The 27,230-nt window shown below is 38.4% G+C and overlaps 3 protein-coding genes and 1 long non-coding RNA gene across 4 annotated transcripts in view; 3 read left to right on the forward strand and 1 right to left on the reverse strand.

The window, feature by feature from the left end:
- LOC134789402 (uncharacterized) overlaps positions 1 to 27,230 on the forward strand; it is a 368,254-nt gene that overhangs the window by 230,172 nt on the left and 110,852 nt on the right. The gene's annotated exons all lie outside the window — the stretch shown is intronic.
- Positions 815 to 18,720, forward strand: LOC134806849 (NADH dehydrogenase [ubiquinone] 1 alpha subcomplex subunit 9, mitochondrial). Its single transcript, XM_063780250.1, has 7 exons — positions 815 to 946; positions 1,103 to 1,296; positions 3,842 to 4,065; positions 4,790 to 4,993; positions 12,263 to 12,424; positions 14,388 to 14,574; positions 18,447 to 18,720. Exons 1-7 carry the CDS (start codon positions 901 to 903, stop codon positions 18,624 to 18,626), a joined length of 1,197 nt encoding a protein of 398 aa, XP_063636320.1. The 5' UTR covers positions 815 to 900; the 3' UTR covers positions 18,627 to 18,720.
- On the reverse strand, positions 19,460 to 25,039 carry LOC134806557 (small ribosomal subunit protein eS10). Its single transcript, XM_063779862.1, has 4 exons — positions 24,935 to 25,039; positions 24,540 to 24,752; positions 23,924 to 24,170; positions 19,460 to 19,516 (listed from the first exon to the last, which is right to left on the reverse strand). The coding sequence occupies exons 2-4, from the start codon at positions 24,737 to 24,739 to the stop codon at positions 19,481 to 19,483; spliced, it is 483 nt and encodes a 160-aa protein (XP_063635932.1). The 5' UTR covers positions 24,740 to 24,752; positions 24,935 to 25,039; the 3' UTR covers positions 19,460 to 19,480.
- LOC134806558 (splicing factor 3A subunit 2) lies at positions 25,349 to 27,157 on the forward strand. Its single transcript, XM_063779864.1, has 3 exons — positions 25,349 to 25,546; positions 25,733 to 25,996; positions 26,740 to 27,157. The coding sequence occupies exons 1-3, from the start codon at positions 25,393 to 25,395 to the stop codon at positions 27,105 to 27,107; spliced, it is 786 nt and encodes a 261-aa protein (XP_063635934.1). The 5' UTR covers positions 25,349 to 25,392; the 3' UTR covers positions 27,108 to 27,157.

A 27,230-nucleotide genomic window follows, 5' to 3' on the forward strand; every position in this document is an offset into this window, starting at 1 on the left:
TACCTACCTTTTGAATACATCAAACTAGATTTTATGTTGCTGGATTCGTCGATCTATGAGCTCAAAACAAAAACGGCCGTTTTAACTTTGGACGGGTAGATTGACGAATCCAATAACATAAAAACTAGTTTAATGTATTCAGCAGTGGCGCTAGTGTGCACGTTGATGGGCTCTTAAAAACCTGACCCCAACAAAAAAGAAAAAAATACAAAAAGAAATTCCCTCTCTGGGATTCGAACCCAGGACCATTAGCTTCCTGAACTGGATTACTGCCAATACCCGCTAGGCTAAACGGGTTGTCAATTCTAATTACAATGGTATCCTACCAGAGCGCTAGTAGTATAAACGAACTTTTGAAAGGGACATTTTTTTGTATGGAGTTATCGTTCTTCTCCTAGTGAGTATTATATTCTTTGATATAGATGGTCAAGCAAATCTTGTCAGTAGAAAAAGGCGTCAAATTCATATTTTACATGGAGGATAACCCTTCGCGCCTACATTTTTTTAAATTGTCGCTTTTTCCTACTGACAAAAATGGCTTGACAGACTATATTAACATTATTTATTAATATAGTTTGTCAAGCAAATATTGTCAGTAGGAAAAGGCGCGAAATTCAAATTTTCTATGGGACGATAACCCTTCGCGCCTACATTTTTTAAATTTGCCGCCTTTTTGTACTAACTAGATTTGCTTGACCAACTATAATTAGACACCGTTGTTTGTATAATCCATTGACGATTCTGACGATTAAAAATTAACCTGGAACAGCTTTACATTAATATCTGTCACTGTCAGCTGTCATTGAGTTGAGGTTGTCATTCATTTGTCATTTGAAGAGAGGGGCTGCTTTTACGAATATCGTCGAAATTAGTAATTAATCAACAAATTGTGGCCTAATAATGGCTTCTGTAGCTTTGACAGGCCACTTTGCAAATAAACTCATACGTAAGTTTATTTTCTATAATTTAAAACCATCAAAACAAGCTACTTAACTCTTACATAATTCCAGCTTTTTTGATGGATGTAATCAATTGGAACATACAACAAACAATTAATATCTGCTAGCCTTGCTTACTACCTGTCGACATTTTAAATTTTCAGCCAAAAGTGGGTCTCTGAGTGTTGTTTACATCAAGTCATCGGCATACAGCACGGACGGGAGGCCTAACCTTGCAGCGTACAAGCGCGGCACGGGCGGCCGCAGCAGCTTCAATGGCATCGTCGCCACCATCTTCGGCGCCACGGGATTTGTGGGCCGCTATGTCGTCAATAAATTAGGAAAAATCGGCACACAGGTACTCTAAAAACTATGGACTCAGGGAATCACAAATCATTCAAAACATCTAAAAGTTAACTACCATTTCTTCAGATATAGTATAGAGGGTTATTGTAGCAAGAGTGGGTGCCCTATTTCAGAAATAAGTATGACTCTCTTAAATTATACTCAAACTCTGAAAAGTTATCTGTTAACCATTGTTAATAAATAACTATTATTTGACCCGGTTTTTTTTTTTAGGTTTTTGGTCAGAATTTGATAAAATTTGGTGGATAGATAGAGTTCCCTATTTTGTACAGTATAAATGCAATTTCACCATTAATGTCCTCAATATCTTCCACTGAGTTACGATAACTTATGGAATTTCCATAACTCAATGGAAATTTACATACATTTCTTGTCCCAAATTGAAATTTCGTGTTTATTCCGCTCAGAATTCAAACCTACAGATGTAGTGCATAATTGTTTTCCTTCATATTTTCTCGGAAACATTCATATTTGTCATGCTACTTCAGTCAACCTCTGTACTTTGTGTACCAAGATTGACTGAAATAGCAAGACACATTTGTATGTCTCTGTGAAAATATGAAGGAAAATAATTATGCACTACATCTGTACCAAATTTAATCAAAATATCACAAAAAAAAACAACCCAATAAATATTAGCAGTTTAATCGTCAAATTTATGGTATAATAATATATCAAACTTGATGTTTATGGTAGCACATCCACACCCTGGTACTGTTAGTCCTGCTTTGGTAACTCGACTTGTTTCCTACACATAGTATTACACATGGCCCATTAAGTTCTGGCTCTTTGTCAACTTGACTAAAATGAATTTAAACTATCAAATTTTGGCATTAAGTTATTAGCAGTTGTTTGCTTCAGAGCGAATCTCACAGGGTATAATGTATTTACAGTAACTATTTAGGTAGTTGCAGGTAGAGTCTGACCATAAAAAGTCTGCAGCGGATTTGATAGCCCACGCAGTGCAAGTGTCATTTATACGTCATAATTTCATAGAAGTTTGACGTCTAAAATAACACTTTCACTGCGTGGGCTATCAAATCCGCTGCAGACTATTCTTGGTCTGATTCTAGTGCACATCACAATAAATTAAAAATAATAAATAAATCTTCTCTCTTGTTATTTGAATAAGTAAGTTATTCGTATTAAGCGCATCGTCTCCGCTGGCTTGGCCATCTCGAAAGGATGCGTGAAGATCGGGCAGCCAAAAGGGCCTACTTGGGTCGACCAACTGGGCGCCGTCACAGATTAATAAATAGTTACTACGTAACATATACTTCATTCCCAAACAAAAGCGAAAATACCTACGCTATAATAGCCTACAAAACCTTAATAATAATACCTGCTGCTCAGGACAAGAAGAAATGTACCATAAGTACGCGCACAAAGAATCGAGACTGTGTTGCCCGCCGTGCGAGTCACGTGCCAACGCGTCATCGTAAGAATGCGCTAGGGTTGTAGGTACCTACCTATGATGATTATTGTAATAAAACAAATGTTGCGAATCAACCATATTTTTTATTAGTCAATCAAATATGTTTTAGTTTTATATAATGATTTATAATTTTTTCCCTTCTCGGAATTCTCTGTTATTAAATTTTATAGTTGAAAATATCCTAAATCGCGTAAATAATTTTAATAAATACTCAGGAGCAAAGCAACGGAAAATCAACGGTTTTTAAAAGTTGTAATACGGTGCTACCAGGCCGATTAATTATTACGTCGTCAAAATTATTTAAAAATACTTTTTCTAACCCTTCAATATAATTATTAAACGTTTCAGGTGGGACCTTTAGCCCGCCATAAAAAGATGAATCTTTATTATAGGCCTTTTTCCTTTGTTTTTTTACTTTTACACCCATTTACTGCACAATAATTACGTGGTTTCGGCATTTCGAAGCGTAAGCGCGGGAAACGTGCGGTGCGAGCGCTCAGGCGGGCGTTCGGCGGCCCTCTGTCGGTTGTATCGTCGACGATACGCCGAGCGGTAGGCATATAGCGCGTGGCCTTGAGCGTGTCGTCCTAAATACCGTTGGGCAGATAGAGTGAAGGCAGATCTCCGTGAGCTCGGCGTCGGCGAAAGCTGGCGGGATACCGCTCTGGATCGATCAAAGTGGCGTGCTCTTGTGTTGGAGGCCAAGACTCATTTTGGGTCACCGCGCCAACCAAGTAAGTAAGTAAGTAAGTAAATTATTCGCAGATAAATTATTCGACGAATAATTTATTCAAATAAGAATAATCATCCGACATTTTTATTCGTAATTCGCGAAAAATTTTGTTATTCTTATTAGTTATTCTTCATTCGAATAAATTTTGCCTATCTCTGCTTACATGGCCTGCCCAGTCCCACTTTAGCCTGGCGGTTTTGACCCCAACGTCGACGATGCCTGTTTTGGTGCGCAACGTAGTGTTTCGGATCCGGTCAATCCTTTTATCATTATCAATCCAATACCAATATTCATTTAAAATTACGGATTATTTTAAGGATAAATAAGTTCGATAGGACATTTCCTAGCTCTTCATTTTTGTAATTTCAGATGATTATACCCTACCGCAGCGACTTCTATGATGCTCAACGTCTAAAAGTCGCTGGTGATTTGGGACAAGTGCTGTTCACCCCCTTCGACCTTCGCGACGAGGAGTCCATTGCTAAGGCAGTGAGACATTCAAATGTGGTTATCAACTTGGTGGGCCGGGACTATGAAACTAAAAACTTCAAATTTAAGGATGTGCATGTAGATGGAGCTCGCCGTCTGGCAAGGTAGGTTTTTTTTTAACACCATGATTTGTAATTAATAATTACTAATTATGTCAGCATTTTTAGGACTCCGCATTGAATAGGCGGGTCTATTACAGACAAACCCTTCGCGAGGAAATTGCCGCGCGAAACAGCTTGGTCTGTGCTCTGTGTAGACATGTCTCGGGCTCGTGACGTTCTCTAGTTCTTTCCTTCCTTACCTCTAGAACTTTGATTATTTAAAATTTTTGTAATTTGGCCACCAACAGCTTAACAAACGGTTTATGAATTTTGATTGTTTGCATGGGTCTTCTGGGGCACATTTTTTAAAATCAGCGCCCTGGCGGTCAAAGGAAAATATTTTGCTATTATTATTTTAAATAATTTTTGGACTGACATTGAAAAGATGCTTCTTTTATCATATTATATGGTGAGCTTGATGATTTGCTTTTCACAAATGAGGTTAAAAACCAATCGAGTATAAGTGGATCTAATGGTCTTGGAACTTGAAACGAAACAAAAGTCTGTAGTCTATGGTTTGTTTCTTTGGATATCTAGATTCTAAATATACTCTGGCAAACCCACAAGGCGCGAAATTCTAATTTACCATGGAGGACAACCCTCGAGCCTAATTTTTTTTACATTTGCTGCCTTTTTCTACTGACGGAAATGACTAAGCTAAACTATACATATTTTTTAAAACGATTGCAGCGCCATACGTTTTAAGCTCGTCATACCTACATTCTAGGATCTCCCGAGAGATGGGAGTGGAGCGTTTCATCCACCTGAACTACTTAAACGCCGATGAGCACCCAAAGCCGCTGGTGCTCCGCAAGCCATCCATGTACAAAGTTAGCAAGTACTATGGCGAGTGCGCGGTGCGCGAGGAGTTCCCCACGGCCACCATCATCCGCGCCTCCGACATCTACGGCTCCGAGGACAGGTTTATTAGGTACGATCTATTTCCTTGACAAATAGCGACATACGCTCGATTTTCATCAATTTCATCATTCAAATAATCTCGGCTACTGCGACAGACAGATACCTCCCATACAACCATTTCCAGTCGCCGTTACGACGCGGTGTTGACACATCTTGTGTCGACACCGTCTGTTTCGGTCACAATTCCAGTCGCAGAGTCGTCGCCGTGTCGACACAGTTACCAGAAATGGGGAAGGGTCGACACATGACACAAAGTGACATAAAGTGTGGTCGCCGTGTGCACACATTGTTTCGAGTTTGCGACTACTTTATGCCAAAATCATTCGTTCATTCGTTCATTTTGTTCCTGTCAAATGGAAACTGTCAGATGGAAAAATACTTAAATATAAATAAGTGACATTAATACGCCATCTCTAAAACGGATTACAAGACGTAATTATATATTGTTTGCATTTATATTACAATAGGACTTAAATTATTATGGGGAATTAAACTGCTCGAGTGATTTGATAAACTAAGTGTAATATAATCAACGCGCCACCACATTGTTTTAGTTTAGCCGGAAATGAAATTGTTTACTTCTCAGTGCCTGTGTTCATAACTATATTATTTGAAGCATTTTTAGTACTTCGATGCGTATACTATACTTAAATAACAGATATAACGCTTTACATACTACGAAACTTGTTAATTATGATGTATAAATATGGTTTAAGGCTGAGAAATATTGCAGTCACAAAGTAGTTGCAATGTTTCGACTTTGTGTCGACTCTGTGTTGACACATGACACGCGCTGTCAAAAGTAATAACAAAGTTACTGGTATGTTACTGGATTTGCAAAATGGCTCCTTGTGTTGATTTGTTTTCAGATATTCTCAAAGTGTAAAAATGCCGTGGTCAGAGATGGGCATTAATCGATTAACTGTTTATTCGACTAATTAATGGAATAAAAAAAGTTAATTCTCAAATTTTAATCGCGATTAGTTTAGTCGACCTAACATAGATTGAAATTGAATTAATCTGAATATTAATCGAATCAATTATCGGTTAAATTTCGATTGAAAGTTGACAGGGGGCCATTTTTGTACGTAAAAATAATAGAAATGTCTTGCATGCAGATGGTAGCAAAACACTTTGTCATAAAAGTCGAGATGGGTGTCGATATATAGGTTTTAGGGAGTGCCGATTTCGAAAATAATGACCATTTTGGAATCCGAAATGGCGGCCATGCACTGTGTCATAAAAGTCGTCATGGATGTCGTTTTATACGTTTTAGGGGGCCCCAATTTTGAAAATGATGACCATTTTGGAATCCAAAATGGCGGGCATGCACTATGCCATAAAAGTCGTCATGGATGTCGTTTTATAGGTTTTAGGAGGCGCAGATTTCGAAAATGATGACCATTTTGAAATCCAAAATGGCGGCCATGCACTATGTCATAAAAGTCGTCATGGGTGTCGTTTTATAGGTTTTGGGGGGCGCAGATTTAGAAAATGATAACCATTTTGGATTCCAAAATGGCGACCATGCACTATGTCATAAAAGTCGTCATGGGTGTCGTTTTATAGGTTTTAGGGGGCGCAGATTTCGAAAATGATGACTATTTTAGATTCCAAGATGGCGGCCATGCACTATGTCATAAAAGTCGTCATGGATGTCGTTTTATAGGTTTTAGGGGGCCCCGGTTTAGAAAAAGATGACCATTTTGACATCCAAAATGGCGGCCATGCACTATGTCATAAACGTCGTCATGGGTGTCGTTTTATAGGTTTTGCGGGGCGCAGATTTAGAAAATTATGACCATTTTGGATTCCAAAATGGCGGCCATGCACTTTATCATTAAAGTCGTCATGGGTGTCGTTTTATAGGTTTTAGGGGGCGCAGATTTCGAAAATGATGACCATTTTAGATTCCAAGATGGCGGCCATGCACTATGTCAAGTCGTCATGGATGTCGTTTTATAGGTTTTAGGGGACCCCGGTTTAGACAATGATGACCATTTTGACATCCAAAATGGCGGCCATGCACTATGTCATAAACGTCGTCATGGGTGTCGTTTTATAGTTTTTGGGGGGCGCAGATTTAGAAAATGATGACCATTTTGGATTCCAAAATGGCGGCCATGCACTTTATCATTAAAGTCGTCATAGGTGTCGTTTTATAGGTTTAAGAGGGCGCAGATTTCTAAAATGATGACCATTTTAGATTCCAAGATGGCGGCCATGCACTATGTCAAGTCGTCATGGATGTCGTTTTATAGGTTTTAGGGGGCCCCGGTTTAGAAAATGATGACCATTTTGACATCCAAAATGGCGACCATGTACTATGTCATAAACGTCGTCATGGGTGTCGTTGTATAGGTTTTGGGGGGCGCAGATTTAGAAAATGATGACCATTTTGGATTCCAAAATGGCGGCCATGCACTAGGTCATAAAAGTTGTCATAGGTGTCGTTTTATAGGTTTTAGGGGGCCCTGATTTCGAAAATGATGACCATTTAGGAATCCAAAATCGCGGCCATGCAGTATGTCATAAAAGTCGTCATGGCTGTCGTTTTATAGGTTTTAGGGAGCGCAGATTTCGAAAATAATAACTATTTTGGAATCCAAGATGGCCGCCATGCACTATGTTAAAAGTCGTCATGGATGTCGTTTTATTGGTCACGGTCATCAATTTCGAAATCTGCACACCTGTTTCAAATAAGGTATCGGTAGATGCATCCTAGTAAGTCAACAACATCTATATCTACTATCGAAATGTACTTTTGACAGTACTTATGTAGTAGTACGAAATGTAATCTGAAAGGAATCAAGTAATATATATTCCTGTACCTAATGAAGAATCGACATTGATTTCTATTACTAGTAATTGTAGTATTCGAAAAATTGATTCCTGATTCCTCAAATGGAATTGTACTTAGTAATTCGGTATTGTTAGATTACAAAGTAATCTAGGAATCGGTAATCAGATTACAAAGTAATTTCAAGTAATCGTGGAATCAGGAATCAATTACGAAATGCCCATCTCAGACTAAGTAGCACTGCATTCAATTGATCTGTTTGGCGAACCGCGAGTTCACAGTTCGGGGCGAACTACAATATGTATAGGTTTTAGGGTGTGCAGAATTCGAAAATGATGACCATTTTGGAAACCAAGATGTCTGCCGTACACTTTGTCATAAAAGTCGTCATGGATCTCGATTTATAGGTATTAGGGAGTGGAGAATTCGAAAATTATGACCGTTTTAGAATCTAAGATGTCTGCCGTGCACGTTGGTCATGGTCATCATTTTCGAATTCTACTCTTCCTAACACCTATAAATCAACATCCATGACGGGTCATATGACAAAGTGCACGGCAGACATCTTGGAATCCAAAATGGTCATCATTTTCGAATTCTGCACTCCCTTAAACCTATAAAACGATATCCATGACGACTTTTATGACAAAGTGCACGGCAGTTATCTTGGATTCCAAACTGGTCATCATTTTCGAAATCGGCACTTCCTAAAACCTATAAAACGATATTCATGACGACTTTTATGACAAAATACGTAGCCGCCATCTTGGATTATAAAATGATCATCGTTTTCGAATTCTGCACTCCCTAAAACCTATAAATCGACATCCGTGACGAAGCAAGTTATCTTTATTTTCAGCTCTAACAAATTGCTACAGAATACAAAGGACAAAAAAGAAGCGAGGAGGTAAGGAGGTGATGATTCCTCGACGCAATTGGGTGATTCTTAAATTGTGTCCAGATTTTTTTTGTCATAAAAGTTTATATTTTTCACATATTACTCTCACAAGTTCCGTGACATTTCGACCTTGTAATTTTTTAAGTAAATGTTTTTGTTTATCTATGAGGATCTCACTAGAATAGTATAATCAAGGTATGTTTATATTTGATGAATGAAATAGTAACGCAAAAAAAAAATATATTTGTGTCTTATATTCCTGCCGAAGACTTTTATTTTACCTTTTCCTTCTACACAATTTTGGCCAAGTAATAAGAATTTAGGGCTCTCAATTTTATTTTGACTTCTACAACAGTAAAGCTACGAGGCCATGTTTGGTATCGTTTTCGTATAAATTCGCAGTACCAAATTTAGTTAAGGTATCACATTGACACCATTCCGAAGTAAAAACATATAAACTTATTAAAATACTTTCTTTTAAACTCCTCTTCACGCTTAAACTGCTGAACAGTTTTAATTTAAATTTGGTACACATATATTTTGAGTCCCGAGACAGGATATAATAAGTTATCTCAAAAATCATCCTTTAAAGGTGTGAAATGAGGTGTAGGTGGGAATTCAGAATTGACTTCTTGAAGTTAATACTGTTTAAGTTTAGGTTTGAAGTCATGTTTTTTTATCATTTTTAACTAAATCAAAGATGTAGACCATCCCAAATTTCATATAAATCGGTGCAGCGGTTATTGATTTCCCGTACAAATTTCCACGCCACTTTTCACACCTTCAAAAGATGATTTTGGTTATAAGATCTATCCTATGTCCTGTTCCGGGACGCAAACTATTTCTATACCATAGATGTAAGTAAATTGAGGTAGATATGGTACCAGGCGCACAATCGTGAGCCAATAAATATAGGTTCCGGAACCTATATTTAGTTAGTCGTATGGGTGACGCCAACCTGTCAAGTTGTCAAAATCGTTGGATCAATTTTTAGTTTTGTCAACTATGAACGTCACACGTCTACATAAATAAAAGGTCATTGTTCTATACCAAATTTCAACGAAATCGGTTCAGCGGTTAAGCGTCAAGAGGAGTTTCAAAAAAACCGGCCAAGTGCGAGTCGGACTCGCGTATTAAGGGTTCCGTACATTAAGTCCGACTCGCGCTTGACTGCACATTTCTAATAGGTTTTCCTGTCACCTAGGTAAAGAACTATTTTGTGTATTCAGATGGACATACATACAGACGCACGAGTGATCCTATAAGGGTTCCGTTTTTTCCTTTTGAGGTACGGAACCCTAAAAAGATTTTTTTTTATTTTGTGGTATGGTGTCAATGTGATACCTTAAATGGATTCAGCACCCCAGATTTATACGAAAACGATACCAAACACGGCCTAGCACCTTCACTGATATAGATATATCAAGATAAAATTGAGAGCCCTAAATAAACTTTCAAGAGCGGATATCTCAAAACTATTCAACATATCGAAAAAATTGACTGAATAAACTTGTAACAAATTAAATTAACTTTCATTTTGTATAAGTGGCCATGTCGGTGAGATGCATAGTTTCCGAGATATAATCGAAAAACCGGAAAATGGGACCTTCAAAGCCCCCTCTCCCCCCCCCCCCGCTCAAGGGCTACGGCCGGGGACTTTTGATATGTTCACCTCCTAACTTGTCAAACCGAGTTACGGAGTCAAAAATTGTGTTCCGAGCATTTCCCTCTACAACTTTTGGAGCATTCGTTGCCTGACCTAAGTAGCTTATTGCATTTCTTTAAAAACTTTTCTGTAAAAGGTTGACGGGTGTTGGGTGTTTATATGGTTTCGGTCGATTATTATCATTTGCATTGCCCATGATGACTTACTAGAATTACGAGCACACGAGACACTAATGGTAGTTTGACAAACCTTGGTTTTGAAGAGGTATTTTAAATTGACATTTGCTGTCACAAATTTGCTGTCAGATTTAGTCGCAAACCGCACGCAAAGTGCACACAAATGTGTCGACACCTTGTTACGGAAAAGTGTAGACACGGCGACGACACTTTGTTTCGAAACAATTCTAGACACATTGTGTGGACTCTGTTACGACACATCTGACATTTAGTTACCACTTTGTGATTCTGCGACTGGAATGGTTATATGGGCTATTACCAAAGAGAATAGAGTGCAACAGAGACGGATTGTCAAAGTAAATTATTTATGTAGCCACTGTAAATTTACTGCCGGAATCTTTCGACGGAAAATAAAACTGTTAGAACGACATTTTACTTTGATCCTTATTCTTTCACTGATATGTGTTAACTTATTAAATATTAATATTAATGCCATCTACTCGACTATAGGCCAAAGGTATGGTGTAATCTTTTCGAGCGATGGCGCCATAACCTTCAGCCTATTCTCGAGTAGATGGCGTTAATATTAATATTTAACAAGTTAACACATATCAGTGAAAGAATAATGATCAAAGTCAAATGGCGTTCTAACAGTTTTAGAGGTGATTTAGACGGCGCGCGAACTCGCATGCGATTTTAGTTACATTGCAGAATGTTGGTTACGTCCAATTCAACTCACCGATCAAAACCCGCAATGTAATGAAACTCGCATGCGAGTTCTCGCATCGTCTAAACGGGCCCTTAATCGTCTGTCGAAAGATGGCAGAAAATGTACTGCAGCTACATAATTTACCACGACAGTAACTCTCTATTTCAAATTATCTTTGCTATTACATTAGAACCTAAATGGGGATATTATTATACGCAAATATTTAATCAACATCAATTCAAACACATATTTTCCATTAAATTCCCGAACTGTGAAAATAGGGTATTATACTGTATACTTATAAAATAAATTATTTTTCACCTCAGCAGCTCGAACAAGGGTACTTTGCTTCTTAAAAACAGTGAGCAAAATGCGATTTTGCTCTCTGAGTCATTTTGTCTCACTCAGTGAGCAAAATCGCATTTTGCTCACTGATTGTGTCTCACTCAGTGAGCAAAATCGCATTTTGCTCACTGAGTGAGACAAAATGACATTCAAGTGACCTTTATAGTCATTTCAACATGCGGGGTCTAATACAAGTTCGATATACTTGGGTTCTATTATCTCTGTCCCTCTAGGTATGTTCTCACTGCTTAGGGTGAAAAAATTTGTGTACTACACGAGATCAAAGTTATTTACATCTCGTGCGCTTTTGAATCCCTTACTACGCTCAAGATTCTAAATTAGATTCACTCGCTACGCTCGTGAATCTATTATAGAATCTTTCGCTTGCACGGGACTCAAAATAAGCACTCGAAGAAATATCAAACTTTGATCTCTTGTTGTACAAATAACTATTACACCATGCATGAAATAAAGCACCAGATAATTATTAGAAAAACACAGATAGGAGTTATTTTTAAACACAAGTTATATTTAATAAATCGGATAGAAATATAAAAAGTAGGTGAGTTGACCGTGACGTCACGATGTAATGTTTCATATAAATTCCATATTAGAAAATCGTTTTGACAGTTCTAAAAAAGTAACTGATTTGACTAGTAGGAAAATACCCTATTGTGGATGGCAGGTACTTCGGGGGCCCGTGGCGCATCCACGGCACGTACCTGACGCTGTACCGCGCGGGCCTGGAGACGGTGAAGGCGCCCGTGTTCGTGTCGGACGTGGCGCAGGGCATCGTCAACGCGGCAAGAGACCCCGACACCAGGTGCCAGGTCTACCAGGCCGTCGGGTGAGCATTACAATTTCTTCTTCCTCACGTTATCCCGGCATTTTTACCACCGCTCATGGGAGCCAGCTAATCCCATGATTTGACGTAGGCACTAATTTTTACAAAAGCGATTACCATCTGACCTTCCAACCCATAGGGGAAACTAGGCCTTATTGGGATTAGTCCGGTTTCCTCACGATGTTTTCCGTCACCGAAAAGCAACTGGTAAATATCAAATGATATTTCGTACGTGACTGTACATAAGTTCCGAAAAACTCATTGGTACGAGCCGGGATTTGAACCCGCGACCTACGGATTGAAAGTCGCACGCTCTTCCCGCTAGGCCACCAGCGCTCAAGGGTGAGCATTCCAATTTATTTTAAAGATTATATAAAGGGTATTTGACTGACGAATCAAATCGTCGATTGGCTAAAATAAAATTCTATACGTCAAGCATCTTACGCGACATTACAATATTTACGTCATGCTCTCCAGCAACCCCACATTGCGTTTTGGATTTTTTTATTATATGAGGATTTAATTAGTACACAATTTGTACTGAATTTGTACTTCCTTGAAAAAAATGGTACCTCTATAGAGTCTGGCTAGCCAAAAATTGTTGACAGATATTTCGTTGTTGTATCACCAATTGTCTATGATTTAAAAAAAAGCTAAAAGTCAGTTGTCAATTTATGTCATTCATTCAAATTGTTTGCGGTTTATAAAGGGGTTTATTTTAAATAATATTTATAATGTCTATACTGAGTGAGGTTCGCAAACTATTATTTAAGCTCGTAAATAATTACGACAATGTGCGAAGTCGACGTATAGCGTTGTATAACGAAAAACTGCAATGTTTACAACTCCTAAACAAATGTAAACAAATTAGAAGGTTGGTGCTCTATAAATATTTTGATACTTAGTATTTAGCATATTTGGCATAGTACTTTTGTATTATTTTTGGTGATGGATTAATATTGCGGTATTATCGAGCTAGGTCTTATTTACACTACATTTCATTTTTCGCCTTGTTACAATGGTATATGGTGGAAAGTGTTAACATATGTGTTTATCGTTGACTGTACTTTACATAGTGGTAGAAATTATGTGAGCTGACTTTGAGTGCACGTCAACGTATATTTAACTTATATCCTTAGGTACCTTACGTGTGCACAGAAAATCAAAAATATTTTCTAGTATCAAAACTATAATTTCTACTACACAGTGTGACCAGCCCAAAATTTTTTGAATTTCCCGCCAAACATTTGGGTAAAATTTCAATAGCCAGACTCTAGTTTGGGAGTACAAGCCAAATGAAGTTGGGGTTGCTGTAGAGCAGCGGTCGGCAACCAGCGGCCCGCGGGCCGCATGCGGCCCGCGAACCTCTCACTTGCGGCCCGCGAGCCTCCCTGGCTATTTTGTATGTAATACAAAATAGACAAAAAGACAAATGACAATGTCTGATAAAGTCTTAAATATTAACAAAGTGCGGCCCGCGTCCACTTCGTTAACTGCTATGTGGCCCTTGGCTGCTAAAAGGTTGCCGACCGCTGCTGTAGAGCATGCTCTACACTACTCTACAGCAACCCCTACTGAATTCCAATATAGGATAGACTCCAACTTTTCCAGCAAATAAGTGACTGGAACATTTTGTACGCATGATTTTATTCCCAAATAACTAAGGTAAATTAGATTTTTTTTTCAAGTACAAATTCAGTTCCAATTGTGTACTAAATCCTCATATAATAAAAAATGCTAAAACGCAATGTGGGGTTTGCTGGAGAGCATGACGTCAATATTTGGCGTTAACTGCGCGCTGTACACTCGAGTCGCTCGCGGCACAATACCCGTGTGTCTTTTGAGCTCCAGCAAGCTCTAGTCAGGCTTTTATACTTATTCTAGTTCGTCGACCTAAACCTCTCCGATAGCTACTTACAATTTTAAATGCGTCGATTGCTGATTCAAAATGACATATACGTTTCAGACCAAAACGCTACATGCTAGCGGACCTCGTGGACTGGTTCTACGCGCTAATGCGCAAAGACGAGAAGTGGGGCTACCGGCGCCTGGACATGAAGTACGACCCCGTGCTCGGCGTCAAGGTCGCGCTCATCAACCTGCTGTCCCCCGGGTACCCCTTCGGCAACGTCACCTGGGAGGCCATCGAGAAGGTAAGTGACCACGAACTGACTTCGGACAAACTCGGCTCCGTTCGGCTCAGCATTGCTCCGAGCAATTATTAGGGTTGACACAACTTGAGGTCCCTTTGCGTGCACGACCACAGATAAGATAATGGCTTGAATTTTGACAACCCTAAATAGCCGAAAGGGATAGTGCCATATATTAGAAAGGGACGGCATGATTCGACCCTGAACCGCTGTCAAATTTCGGTTTTGTAGGAAGTTTCCTTTCTGTAGTACTATTACTTATTCTGTGATAAAACACTGATTTTCTATACAAAATTCGTCAAAATCGCGTGCCCCCAACATTCAGCGCCATCTGTTTAATGGGAGTTGAATTATTTTGACAAAATGGATGAAACTGAGACCTGCTGCCTTAGGGTGGTATTCCACCTGTCCAATATCAGTGCGTCTCACTCTCTCATTAACCTTTTGAACGCCAAACGGCGCATCAATTTGCCGTGCCACTGACGCCACAGGGCATAGTCTAATAAAACATGGTCTTCCATTCCCAGAGTGACATGGGCCTACGTCACAACAACATGGCCGCTATATATAGCGCTATCGCATATTATCATATAGCGCTGTCGCATGATGACGTAGGCCCGTGTCAGTTAGGTGACCTAGAAAAGACGGGAATGGAGTACCAGGCGGAGTATATTATTATACCATGCCACAGGGGTAAAATTTAGTTTTGTGAATAAATAATGCCAACCTAAAAGTGGGGTGTTTTTCAGTAGATTTTCATCAAAACACGATCGACGTCAAATGCCATCTTTGGCGTCGTTGTCACGATTTTGCGTTGACGTCAATTGCCGTCTGTGTCGTTCAAAAGGTTAAAGCAAAATGTGAGACGCAATACACATTGGATAAAGAAATTGGATAGGTGGAATACTTACCACCCTTAGTGACGCCGCCTGAATATTGTAGCAACTAGATTTTGTACAAATATTGTCAGATTTCTTGTTTTACGTCCACGATAGCGTCCAGGCGGCTTAGCACGGTCGCGTTTTTATCCCTTGTCACCATGCCTGTCACGTTCTAACAAGTATGTAAGTGCGAAAGGGACGCGCATAGTGATAGTCGATAAAAATGGAACCATGCTGAGCCCGCAGATCTGCGACAGCGTAATGCCCATCATTGACATCGTACTCCGAAATACATGCGAGAAGTCAGCGATCCTTTCACAAATGGTCACGTTCACGTGCGTGCAAACCTTCTCACAACTTACGAATTTGAATATCCCGGGTTTTCTAATGACTTCATTAACCTCGCTACAAGGTTACTCACCATACAAAGTTTCCCTATTTTAAATTTCGACCTTGTTGTATAGTAGATTAGGGTGACTTTCGTTTGTTTTAGAAAACAACGAAACAAAAGAAATGCAACTTTTTTAGTTTTTGAAAGATTCGAATTAGATTGAAACAGAGTGCATTGTAGTGCACATTGGGCCTTACGAGGTTAAAACACCCAGAACACCTGGCACATTCCAGAAATAAGCAAAGGAATGGTGATTAAATCTCGGTACGCACGACAACGATACGCCGCAGCGAACGAAACACGTCATGCTCCCTGGAAACCCCACTGTCTGTTTTGTGATTTATTGAAACGTAATGCTGATGTACACAATATGTACTGAATTAGTACATACTTAAAAAAAATTGTACCTCAATAGATCGAGAGTACAATTAACTCAATTCGGACTTGCTGTAGAGCATCTCCCCAGCAACCCCATAATTTAATTAAAGAAAATTCACGTAAATACTTACTTTTTAGCAAAAAAGACGCCTAAAAATAATTGTACTGCTATTTTAACGTTGATCGAGTTAGCCATGGCTAGTTAAATTACCTAATTGTCGCCAGGACGCAAGCGCCTCCGACTTCTCAAACGTACGAAACTTTGTATTTTTATATAGGTACAGTCACCTGCAATAATATGTTACTCTTCGAAGGCCGCAAAAATATGTGACACGCTCTTATGGCTCTAGAAATAAGATCGTGTCAGATATTTTTGCGGCCTTCGAAGAGTAACATATTATTGCAGGTGACTGTACAATGAGATACACACATTTCATTTATGTTATGAACATGGTTTCTGGTGAGTTCCAATGTTTTCTTGTCAACCAGCAATGGTGTAGTTGCATTGATCATAAACGTATGTACTTATTTTTAGTCGTACCTACGTGTTTTTTACATGACATTATTGAAGTATGTTGATAACGTTAAAACGAAGATTAGGTACTTTTATTTTTATTGCTAGGTAGGTACTTATAGGAGTTATAATTCATAAAACCATATTTTTTATCTCATTTTTAATTTTTTAACGTAAAACTAAAACTACCCAACTCTATGTTGAGTAATGAATATACAAAGTGTAATAACGAACAATATTTTGGCGCAGTTACGATGACCTATAATTTATCGGATCATATTATATTTGAAGTCGTCGTGACTGTAGTCAGTGACTATAAAAGAAGTGCCAAAAACATTAGTTCTGCAAAGCAACAGACGATACGACCTAGCGTCAATTATTGAGTTTGTACCTCCAACAGTTGTAACAGGACTTGGTCATTTTACAGCTCATTGTAAAACGGGACCTTACTGGTACTGCTATGATGATCTCAAGACAAAGGTACAGTCATCAGCAATAGTATGTTGCACAACTAGGGCCGCAAAAATATGTGACACGTTCTTATTTGGAGCGCAATAAGAGCGCGTCATATATTTTTGCGGCCCTAGTTGTGTAACATACTATTGCTGATGACTGTACATAAAACAAATTTTGGTAAACCATTTCAATCAAACACACTTATTTACATCAATATTTAATTTTATTAAAAATGCAAAAAGTCAATCGAGTTTTATATATGTTTAGGTGATAATGTTTATATGGGTTTATATTATGTTTAGATGATGATATTTTGTCAATAAGATAACTTAAAAATAGTTATCAATCGATTTGTTTGTTATGTTTTCTTGTCGTATGTGATATTTTACGTTAAACAATTAAAAATGAGATAAAAAAATATGGTTTTATGAATTATAACTCCTATAAGTACCTACCTAGCAATAAAAATAAAAGTACCTAATCTTCGTTTTAACGTTATCAAGATACTTCAATAACGTCATATAAAAAACACGTAGGCACGACTTAAAATAAGTACATATGTTTATGATCAATGCAACTACACCATTGCTGGTTGATAAGAAAATAGGTATTGGTACTCTCACCAGAAACCAAGTTCATAACATAAATAAAATATGTGTATCTCATTGTACCTATATAAAAATACAAAGTTTCGTACGTTTGAGAAGTCTGCTGGAGACGCTTGCGTCCTGGCGACAATTAGGTAATTTAACTAGCCATGGCTAACTCAATCAACGTTAAAAACTGCAGTACAATTTTTTTAGGCGTCTTTTTTGCGAAAAAGTATGTATTTACGTGAATTTTCTTTAATTAAATTTTGGGGTTGCTGGGGAGATGCTCTACAGCAAGTCCGAATTGAGTTAATTGTACTCTCGATCTATTGAGGTACAATTTTTTTTAAGTATGTACTAATTCAGTACATATTGTGTACATCAGCATTACGTTTCAATAAATCACAAAACAGACAGTGGGGTTTCCAGGGAGCATGACGTAACGAAACGCCTCTCCATGGCACTAATAACTATGGAAGAGTGATAGAGAAGCATTCGCAAACGATTGTCATCTTCTCATACTCATTGCAAAAAGTTGCAGATTATTAATTTCATACCTAACCGTTGCGATTACCTACTTACATTCATACATTTGACAAAACTGCGCTAATGGACTATCTTCTTACCATCAAATCTGATTATTTAATAAACATTATCTTCAACAGGAATCCACTACCGACATTGTCGACCCAAACCTTCCAACGCTGCTAGACCTTGGAGTGAACCTGACCGAGATGGAAAACCAAGCCCCCTGGGAACTCAAGCCCTTCCGCGCCTACCAGTACTACAACGACAAGATTGGAGAGTTCGTCAAACCAGAGAACCCGAAAGTACAACAGTGTTAGGTAATTCCAAATAGATTCAACAAATAAATCAAGTCGAGACATCATATTCTTTGTAGTTATATGTTCAACTTTTAATAAATTATGTTTGTTTTTATTCGGGTTTTATTGCGCCAATTCACTATTAGGCATATGGTGGTAGAGTAAAACTACCTTTTCGACGCCAACTTAACACTTCTTTCGGTGACGTAGCGAGTGACAGCTTAGCAGTTTAACCCTTTTCCAGGCATAGTACGATTTACCGACCACTTACGGTCCACCAGTACAATTTCAACTTTAGCATTCCGATTTGGTTCAAATTAGATTGCACTTTCGCAAAATGTCACTTGTCTTCAAATGAACCATCTCGGCTGGATTAATTGGAATATATTTGGATTTTTTGGGAAAACCTTGTTGATTGATGCAGCCTGGAAAAGGGTTAGTGTTATAAGGTTTACATGGCGCCTTGTATATGACACTTTAAGATTGTGAACCCGTTAGTTTATAATCTAACGTAGGTTAGGTTAGATTGTAATCTCCCTACCGTCAGTTTATAATTTAACTAGCGATATTATAAACTGACGAGTGTTTACAATTTTACGGTGACATATACATATAATAGCATCAAAGGGTCAACGAAAAAGTCGCGGGCAGAAGCTAGAGTTAGACTAAGTGCAGCGATTTTGATAGCACACACCTCGCACACACAGTGCGTTATTTTAAAAGTGAAACTTCTATGAAATTATGACGTATTTTAAATAACGCTTGCACTGAGTAGGCTATCAAAATCACTGCAGACTAAGTTTCTTGGTCGAACTCTAGTTCAAGTAGAAATTCAAAACAACTTATATGTTGGATTTTTTTTTATTTAAACTTATTTAAGGTGCAGGCCTGCCTCTGCCAAATCCTCCACGCTGTAACAAAAAGTAAAATTTATTAGAACAATGTTGTACAAACAGTACAATCTCATTAATCTGGCACTAATGCTGACACAAGTGAGCCAGATTACTGGAAGTTAGAGCAAATCATCATAATATTTTGATGTGTTTCTAGCATGTCATTGAAATACATTTTACTAAAATTATAAATTCAAAGAAAATTCTGCTCTTATCTGGAACATAGCCATTTCTAAGGAGAATAAAGTGTGATAATGTAAGTGCACATAGTAAATTAGGACATAGAATTATAATTTTTACCCTAATTTAGTGTCAATTACTGGGTCTACCGGACAATCGAAGTGCCGGATTGTCGAGAATTCACTGAAACCTTTATTTTTAGGTTCTCTCCGAAAAATAACTAAGAGTAACTTTTCTTAAATTATTATTAGAAGTTCATGCTCTTCTGCATGCTCTGGTAAGGAATGAACAGAAATAGAAGTAAAACAATAATAGCTAGAGTTAGAGACCGCACAAAATTGAGACAAATCACATGTGGGTCGTGATCCTCAGCAATGAGGGAACGAGGAAAGAGTTGTATATGTGAGAACTATTGTATTATTGTCTTTTACCCATATCCAATAAAAAGTGCTAATCTGCTAATAATATAACTACCAGGGATGTTGCGGATGCAGATTTTTTGACATCCGCAGATGCGGATGCGGATATTTAAAGGCTCACATCCGCGGATGCGGATGTCAAGATTAGGTACTTAGAAAACGTCAAATATTAATTTTTTTGTATTATATTATTAAAAAAACGAAACGTTTAGTATTTGAGCAAGAATATAGGTGAGTATTTAATAAACAGTAACTTGGCCGACTTTTCTGGATCTAGAATTCTAGACGATTTCGTTATAGATAATGACGATTACCTAGCACTTACGCCGCCGCTAAGACGTTCCTGTACCGACTTGTTCGACATCCACATCCACATAAGCTCCGCATCGATTTTATGCGGATGCAGATGCGATGTTGAAAATAATGCGGAAGTTCCGCGAATGCGGATGTTCGCAACATCCCTGATAACTACTATAATATAAATAATTTTTTTTTTTTTTTTTTTAATGGGTAATAAGAGACTTTATTGAGACAAAAAATACAAACTAAACAATAAGATATAAATAAATAAAACTGAAAGTTCAATTTAACAATAATGGCAATTGTGTGAGATTATAATTGGAATAGTCATAACATTGCTTTAGACTTTTATCCCTTTGACCACCAAAGACGTCCACAGACCAAATTAGGCTTTGTGCACACCAGTAAGGTTTACAATGCACTTTATAATTATATGCATAATAGGTGGGATGTAGACGTGTGCGCCGATTAAAAAATGATCGGCGGCGGCGTTTCCCAAAAAATCGGCGGCGGCGGCGTGTTTTCGGCGTGAAATCGGCGTGACCTTGACTTTCAGGTTTCTTAAGAAAAATCATTAATTTGTTGATTTCTTGATAATTTGATCAATCCAGGATGCTGTCCAGTAAACTACGTATAGTTTTGAATAGGCTGTAAGTAAAGGGGCCCACTGATTAACAGTCCGCTGGACGATATCGGCCTGTCAGTTAGAACAAAATTTTGACAGTTCCGAACAACTGAGAGACCGATACCGTCCGGCGGACTGTTAATCAGTGGGCCCCTTTAAATAGGGTTTGTTCCTAAATGAATATAGGATAGGTATAATATAATAACTTGATTTCCCTAGTAACTGGCTTGCATTAGGGGTTACCTGGTCCCAATGACCTTCGATCTGATCGGTAACTCTCCATTTTCTCATGATTTCCACAGCTTATCGTATTAAAAATGACGTAAGTACATTAACAAAACAGATCTCTAAATATCCTTGAATTTTGCTAGACATAGTGGATTGCTATAAAATAAAATAAAAAATAAAAAGCCTTTATTGATTTACTAAGAGATTACAGTATGTTATATAAGTTTTTTTTTTTATCTTTAAGGTTTGTTTGTAGAGACCCCTCTTTGGGTGAAGGCCTCCAGTTTTCGCCAAGCTTTTCTATCCTTGGCCTTCTGTGGCCAATCCTTGCCAGCTGTAGCCATTATTTCGTCGGTCCACCTTTCTTTGGGCTTTCCGTGTTTCCTGGTCCCGGTGGGACCACGCCATAGCGTGGTTATTTTTGCCCATCTTTCATTGCTTGAGCGTGCTACGTGGCCACACCATTTCCATTTAAGTTTTTGCGCGTATGGTAGAGCGTCTATGATGCCAGTTTTCTGTCGTATGTCCGTGTTTCTCTTTTTGTGGATTAGTTTTGAGTTTAAAATACACCTTTCCATAGCTCGCTGACAGCACTGTATTTGGTTTCGCGTCTTCTTGTTATATATCCATGTTTGGCATGCATAAGTGAGGCTTGGCAGCAAACAAGTATCTAATATTTTTTTCTTTAATTTTATTGGCATGTTAGATTTTAAAATTTCCTTGTATGACCAGAATTTGTTCCAAGTGATAGCAATCCGTCTAGCAATTTCTTCCATGTTTCTGTCTTGGTTGAACGATACTAATTTTCCTAAGTAGATATATTTTTGCACATATTTTAATGGTTGTGAGTTAACAATTATGTCTTTTTCTGTATAATTTGTCATGATTTTAGTTTTTAGTACATTTAGCTCTAGGCCTATTTCCCTGCTTACGTGGTTCAATTCGTTTATCATTTTTTCCAGTTGACGCGCTGTTTCTGAAAATATGACGATGTCGTCTGCGAACCGTAGGTTATTCAGATATTTTCAGTTAATGAATAAACCGTTTGAAGTCCAGTCTAAGTCTTTCATGATGTGCTGAAGGACTGAAATGAATAATTTAGGTGATAGCAGATCCCCCTGCTTTACGCCCCGCTTTATTTCGATGGGTTCACCAATTCTGTCCAGTTTAATTCTACTTATGCTCTTGTTATATATGTCCTTTAATATTTGTATATATGTTTCTGGGATATTTTGATTTCTTAGTGCGTTCCAAATACTTATGTGCGAGATAGAATCGAACGCTTTTGCGTAATCGATAAAAGCTAGATATAATGGCCGTTTGAACTCTGTGTATTTTTCGATTACTTGGTCGATTGTGTGTATATGGTCTAAGGTATTGAATTGCTATAGCTTCCTTTTAATGGTTTTCTTGTCGTACAAGCAACAGGCTCACTGAGACGTATCTTCTTTCTCGTTTTCTCATTGCTGAGGATCGCGACCACATGTAATTTGTCTCCATTTTGTGCGGTCATAAGCCGTGTGAACTATACGGTGCAGACTGCCGCAATCCGACCTCGTCATAGCGTTCAACCATGTCACACGTGCTCCAACTCGAGCACGTTTTCCATTCATTCGGCCTAAATTCATGTGTGAAGGCTCACCCGTGGCATGTTGTGAAGAGCTGAGTGGCGATATTGAGCTCTCTGGGATTGGAGGGGTTTGTTCTTCTAGCTGTCAAAGGTCTTCAGCAAGGGCAGCAGTCTTCGTTAACACCACATCTCAAAAGTCAACCTTTGCCACTTCACACTTTTTAGGGCTCCACGTTTCGGCACCATACTCGAATATTAAAAGACGATAGCTCGTACCAAGCGTGGTTTAGTTGCACGTCGAATACCTCAGAGTTTCGAGAGTTTTCGCACATTAATGTTCTAAGATTTTTGCTGGACTCCACTACATGAGCCCTGTGTTTTCGTTGCCTAGTCAAGTCTTTTCATAACTCATGCTCATGATGGAGCATTCTGTCTTCGTATGTTAGGCAATGTGAATTCACAATTAACAGGAAAAACCCTATTTTATGTTATCACTCTCTCATCTTTTTTGACGGTGAATACTTAGGATTACTCAGTTACTCTAATTGGTGTGTCAAATAGTTTATGTATTGTGTAACTGGCTATTCTGTTTCATTTAATTATTAATTCATGTATTTTTGACAACTGTAACATATATAATACAAAAAGATCCATATTGTAATCTAAATACCATCTTGGAATAGCTAATTAACAACACTCAAGGTCACGCCGATTTCACGCCGATCATTTATCGGCGGCGGCGGCGTGGCAAAAAAGCCCGGCGGCGGCGGCGCGCCGGCGCGGCGCACGTCTAGTGGGATGTTCAATGGGATAGTATAGCAATCATTACTTTTCTAGTTGTATATTTTTACTATGATCAATCTGTTTTGTATAAAGCTGTAGTAACCCTACTCTGTGAGGTTTTTGAGCAAGTGCAAGAGAAGTCTTGAACGTCACAGATATCCTTTTTTCTTTAAAACTAATGATACATAAGTGGATATAGTAATTATGAGAGTACTTTTCAAAAATATCACTGGTTAATCACTTAATTTTAGTTTCGCAACTCCCTCATTTTTACATCACAACCCCAATATGCCTTATAAATCTATATGAAAGAGACTTACGAATTCGACATCGGCGGAGCCAGGGCCGACATCAGCTTTCTTGTCGTGGGCGGCGCCCCCGGGGGCGGTGGGCGCGCGGCGGTAGGCCGAGCGGTCCTCGGCGGCGCGCGCCGGCGCGTCGGGCCGGCCCACGGCGCCGCGCCGCACGGTCTCCGTGCGCACGGAGCGCTTCAGGGTGGCGGGCACGATCTCAGGGGGCAGGTGCAGGAATATCCGCAGGTACTCAATGCCCTCATTTGTGAGGTACCTGAAAATTACATTTAAATATCCTGAGTCATGCTTGTTCAGTCTGAATGCTGAGTCAGTTTGAATTTGGTGATGACTTCTTTCCAAGAGCAAAATCGTTGCAAAGCTACTGAGCATTAAATTTGTTTCGTAATTTCGTCACATACTACTTCTTGAGACTAGAATTACTTCATAATACTCCAAAAATTCACTTATTGCGAGTTGTGACTTAAATCCTTCTCACTTGTTTGTTAAAAGTTCAATTTGTAGGAAAGTATCATGAAGGGGAAATATATGATTAAACGAAAGCTTCTTTTCTAAACATTAATTATGAAAGAGTTTACCTACTAGTAGAAAAAAAAAACAATAGTTTATAGTATTGCTTTCTTACCAATAGAAGTGCCTCCACGCAAACTGTTCCTTCACATAACCTCTGGATTTGAGGGACTGCATAGCCTTGATCACTTGCAGGTTAGGGATCTTCTCCAGATCGGGGTGTTTGGGGGCATGGTAGTCCTTCTTGGCTACCATAACACCCTCTTTGAATAAGTATTCATAGATCGCGACACGGCTTGTTTTTGGCATCAACATCTTGACGGCCTACCTGTAAAACAAGGGTGAGATAGGTTTAGAGGTTATAAACATAGATCACGGATATTACGGTTTTATCACGAAATCACTGAGCTGCATCACAATTAAGTGGATAAAATCTTGTTTTACAGAACATAATTCATTACTATTAATCGATTAAATAAATAAAAACGGATTTATATTCCGGATTTGTACCTTTCGCCAACTTTGACAAACAGAAAAGAGTTCACAGATAATCGAAAAAATACATTCAGGATGACATTAGACAATTGATTTATAAAGCATGCTTCAATATAAAAACGCATGACAAATTGAAATTATGCAGTATATTTTTCTAATTATATCTAGTGTTTATTAAAAAAACACATTTTTTGTAACAAAATCACTATGGCACTGATGAATAAATTACATGACTGTTTTCTAAAATTGGAAGTAAAAATGTAAGTTATGCTAATTAGCTATACTCGTAAACAATACATGTGTAATATCCTCTTGTTGTCTATGGCACTGTTTGAGGTTTGAGCTGTCAAATCATCAAGTGTCAGTGTCACTGAATGCATCGCGTTCTTGTGTTCGCTTATTAATTTTATTTACTTACTATTGAAGAAGATATCGTAGTGCTTATGAATAAGCGAGTTTAATCTTAAGCCAAAATGGATTTCCAAAATAGACCTGGCGGAAAAACCGGCGGTGGTGGCGTAGCGTCATGGTCCGAAAGCAACAGGGACCGACGCGAAAGACTCCGGCAGCTTGCCTTGGAGACTATCGATTTAAATAAAGATCCCTATTTTATGAAAAATCACTTGGGTAAGAAACTACAATAATCTGGTATCAAATGTTAAGATAATATTTATTTAACTAAGTGTAAATGTACTATTTAACCGAGTAACAAAACTGTCTCATAACACGAAGTATCGGTAGCACACGGAAATTTAACTAGATATTCAATGTATTTCACTTGAAACAATCAATATATTTTACTTTTGTTCACAGGATCATATGAGTGCAAACTTTGTCTGACACTGCACAACAATGAGGGGAGTTACTTAGCCCATACTCAAGGCAAAAAGCATCAGGCAAATTTAGCCCGGAGAGCGGCCAAAGAGGCTAAAGAAGCGCCTCAGCAGCTGGCGCCAGAGAAGCCCAGGATTGAACCAAAGAAGTTTGTGAAGATTGGGCGGCCTGGTTACAGGGTGACCAAGCAGAAGGATCCAGAAAATGGCCAGCAGAGCTTGTTGTTCCAAGTGGATTACCCTGGTATGTGAATCAAAATGTTTTGTACAGTCACCAGCAATAATATGTTACACAACGAAGGCCGCAAAAATATGTGACGCGCTCTTATTGCACTACTTTTTTTTTTAAGGGGTTTTGTCACGCAGTGACAATGTCACCCCCATAATGAGATCCAATAGTAATAATGATGTAGTAGTGAAGTATTACCTACACCACTACATCACATATAAGTATAGTTTGCACATCAACCTGGCCTCGTCTGATAGTGGCGATGCCAGGACAATGTTGCAACTACCTATGTTGGTAGATTTAATAAATGTCATGTCATTCCTCAGCGCCTCATTACGGACACATTCCATCAACACATGGTGAACATCTTCTATTTTATCGCACTCTTGGCAATTTGGTGAAGCCGCTAGTTTCATCAGGTGCTTGAATTTGTTTGACGGAATGTGCCCGGAACGAAGTCTGAGGAGTGATACTACCTGTTTCCTGCTAAGCTTTTTGTCAAACCAGCTTTTTGTTATTGCACTACAAATAAGATTGTGTCAGATATTTTTGCCGCCTTTGTTGTGTAACATATTATTGCTGGTGACTACATATTTTTAACAAATAAATAGATAAAAAATTGCATTAAAATTATACAGAAAGTTTATATAAGTATAAAATTTGAACCAAGATTTAACCTAGTTTTGGATAGAGGTTAAACAAAAATATTTTCAAATGGAATATTATTTTATGTTTGTCCTTATTTTTTTGTATTTCAGAGATTGCTGAAGGTGTTCAGCCTAGACATCGCTTCATGTCAGCTTATGAACAAAAAATTGAACCTCCAGACCGCAGGTGGCAATACTTGCTATTTGCAGCAGAGCCCTATGAGACCATTGCTTTCAAGGTTCCTAGCCGAGAAGTGGAAAAGCATGACTCCAAGTTCTGGACCCACTGGAACAAAGATACCAAGCAATTCTTTTTGCAGTTTGCATTCAAGATGGAAGCTTTACGTATGCCACCACCTCCTCCTAAAATGTGGGAGAATCATGGCATGCGTCTACCCCCTCCACCAGGAGCACCAATGATGGGAGTGCCTCCACCTCCACCACTATTACCAGTACCACCACCACCACCTTCCATGTAAAATGTGTATGACTATTATTGTGGTTGCAATAAATATTTTGAAGAATATAATTTTAAGAACTTATTTATTTCTCATAAACAAAAAAAAACAACAAAAAACTATTCCGATTACGTCACGAACGTT

The sequence above is a fragment of the Cydia splendana genome, chromosome 3, assembly GCF_910591565.1.
Source record: "Cydia splendana chromosome 3, ilCydSple1.2, whole genome shotgun sequence".
In the NCBI taxonomy this organism is placed as follows: Eukaryota; Metazoa; Arthropoda; class Insecta; order Lepidoptera; family Tortricidae; genus Cydia; species Cydia splendana.

Excerpts from the sequence above, each read along its gene's own strand:
- LOC134806557 (XM_063779862.1), bottom strand. The coding sequence starts at position 24,739 with ATGTTGATGCCAAAAACAAGCCGTGTCGCGATCTATGAATACTTATTC. Across the intron at positions 24,171-24,539 it reads GCGTGGAGGCACTTCTATTG|GTACCTCACAAATGAGGGCA; the intron begins GTAAGAAAGCAA and ends TGTAATTTTCAG. Across the intron at positions 19,517-23,923 it reads GCTCCGCCGATGTCGAATTC|CGTGGAGGATTTGGCAGAGG; the intron begins GTAAGTCTCTTT and ends TTTTTGTTACAG.
- LOC134806558 (XM_063779864.1), top strand. The coding sequence starts at position 25,393 with ATGGATTTCCAAAATAGACCTGGCGGAAAAACCGGCGGTGGTGGCGTA. Across the intron at positions 25,547-25,732 it reads TTTTATGAAAAATCACTTGG|GATCATATGAGTGCAAACTT; the intron begins GTAAGAAACTAC and ends TTTTGTTCACAG. Across the intron at positions 25,997-26,739 it reads GTTCCAAGTGGATTACCCTG|AGATTGCTGAAGGTGTTCAG; the intron begins GTATGTGAATCA and ends TTTGTATTTCAG.
- LOC134806849 (XM_063780250.1), top strand. The coding sequence starts at position 901 with ATGGCTTCTGTAGCTTTGACAGGCCACTTTGCAAATAAACTCATAC. Across the intron at positions 4,066-4,789 it reads GGAGCTCGCCGTCTGGCAAG|GATCTCCCGAGAGATGGGAG; the intron begins GTAGGTTTTTTT and ends CCTACATTCTAG. Across the intron at positions 4,994-12,262 it reads TCCGAGGACAGGTTTATTAG|GTACTTCGGGGGCCCGTGGC; the intron begins GTACGATCTATT and ends TGTGGATGGCAG.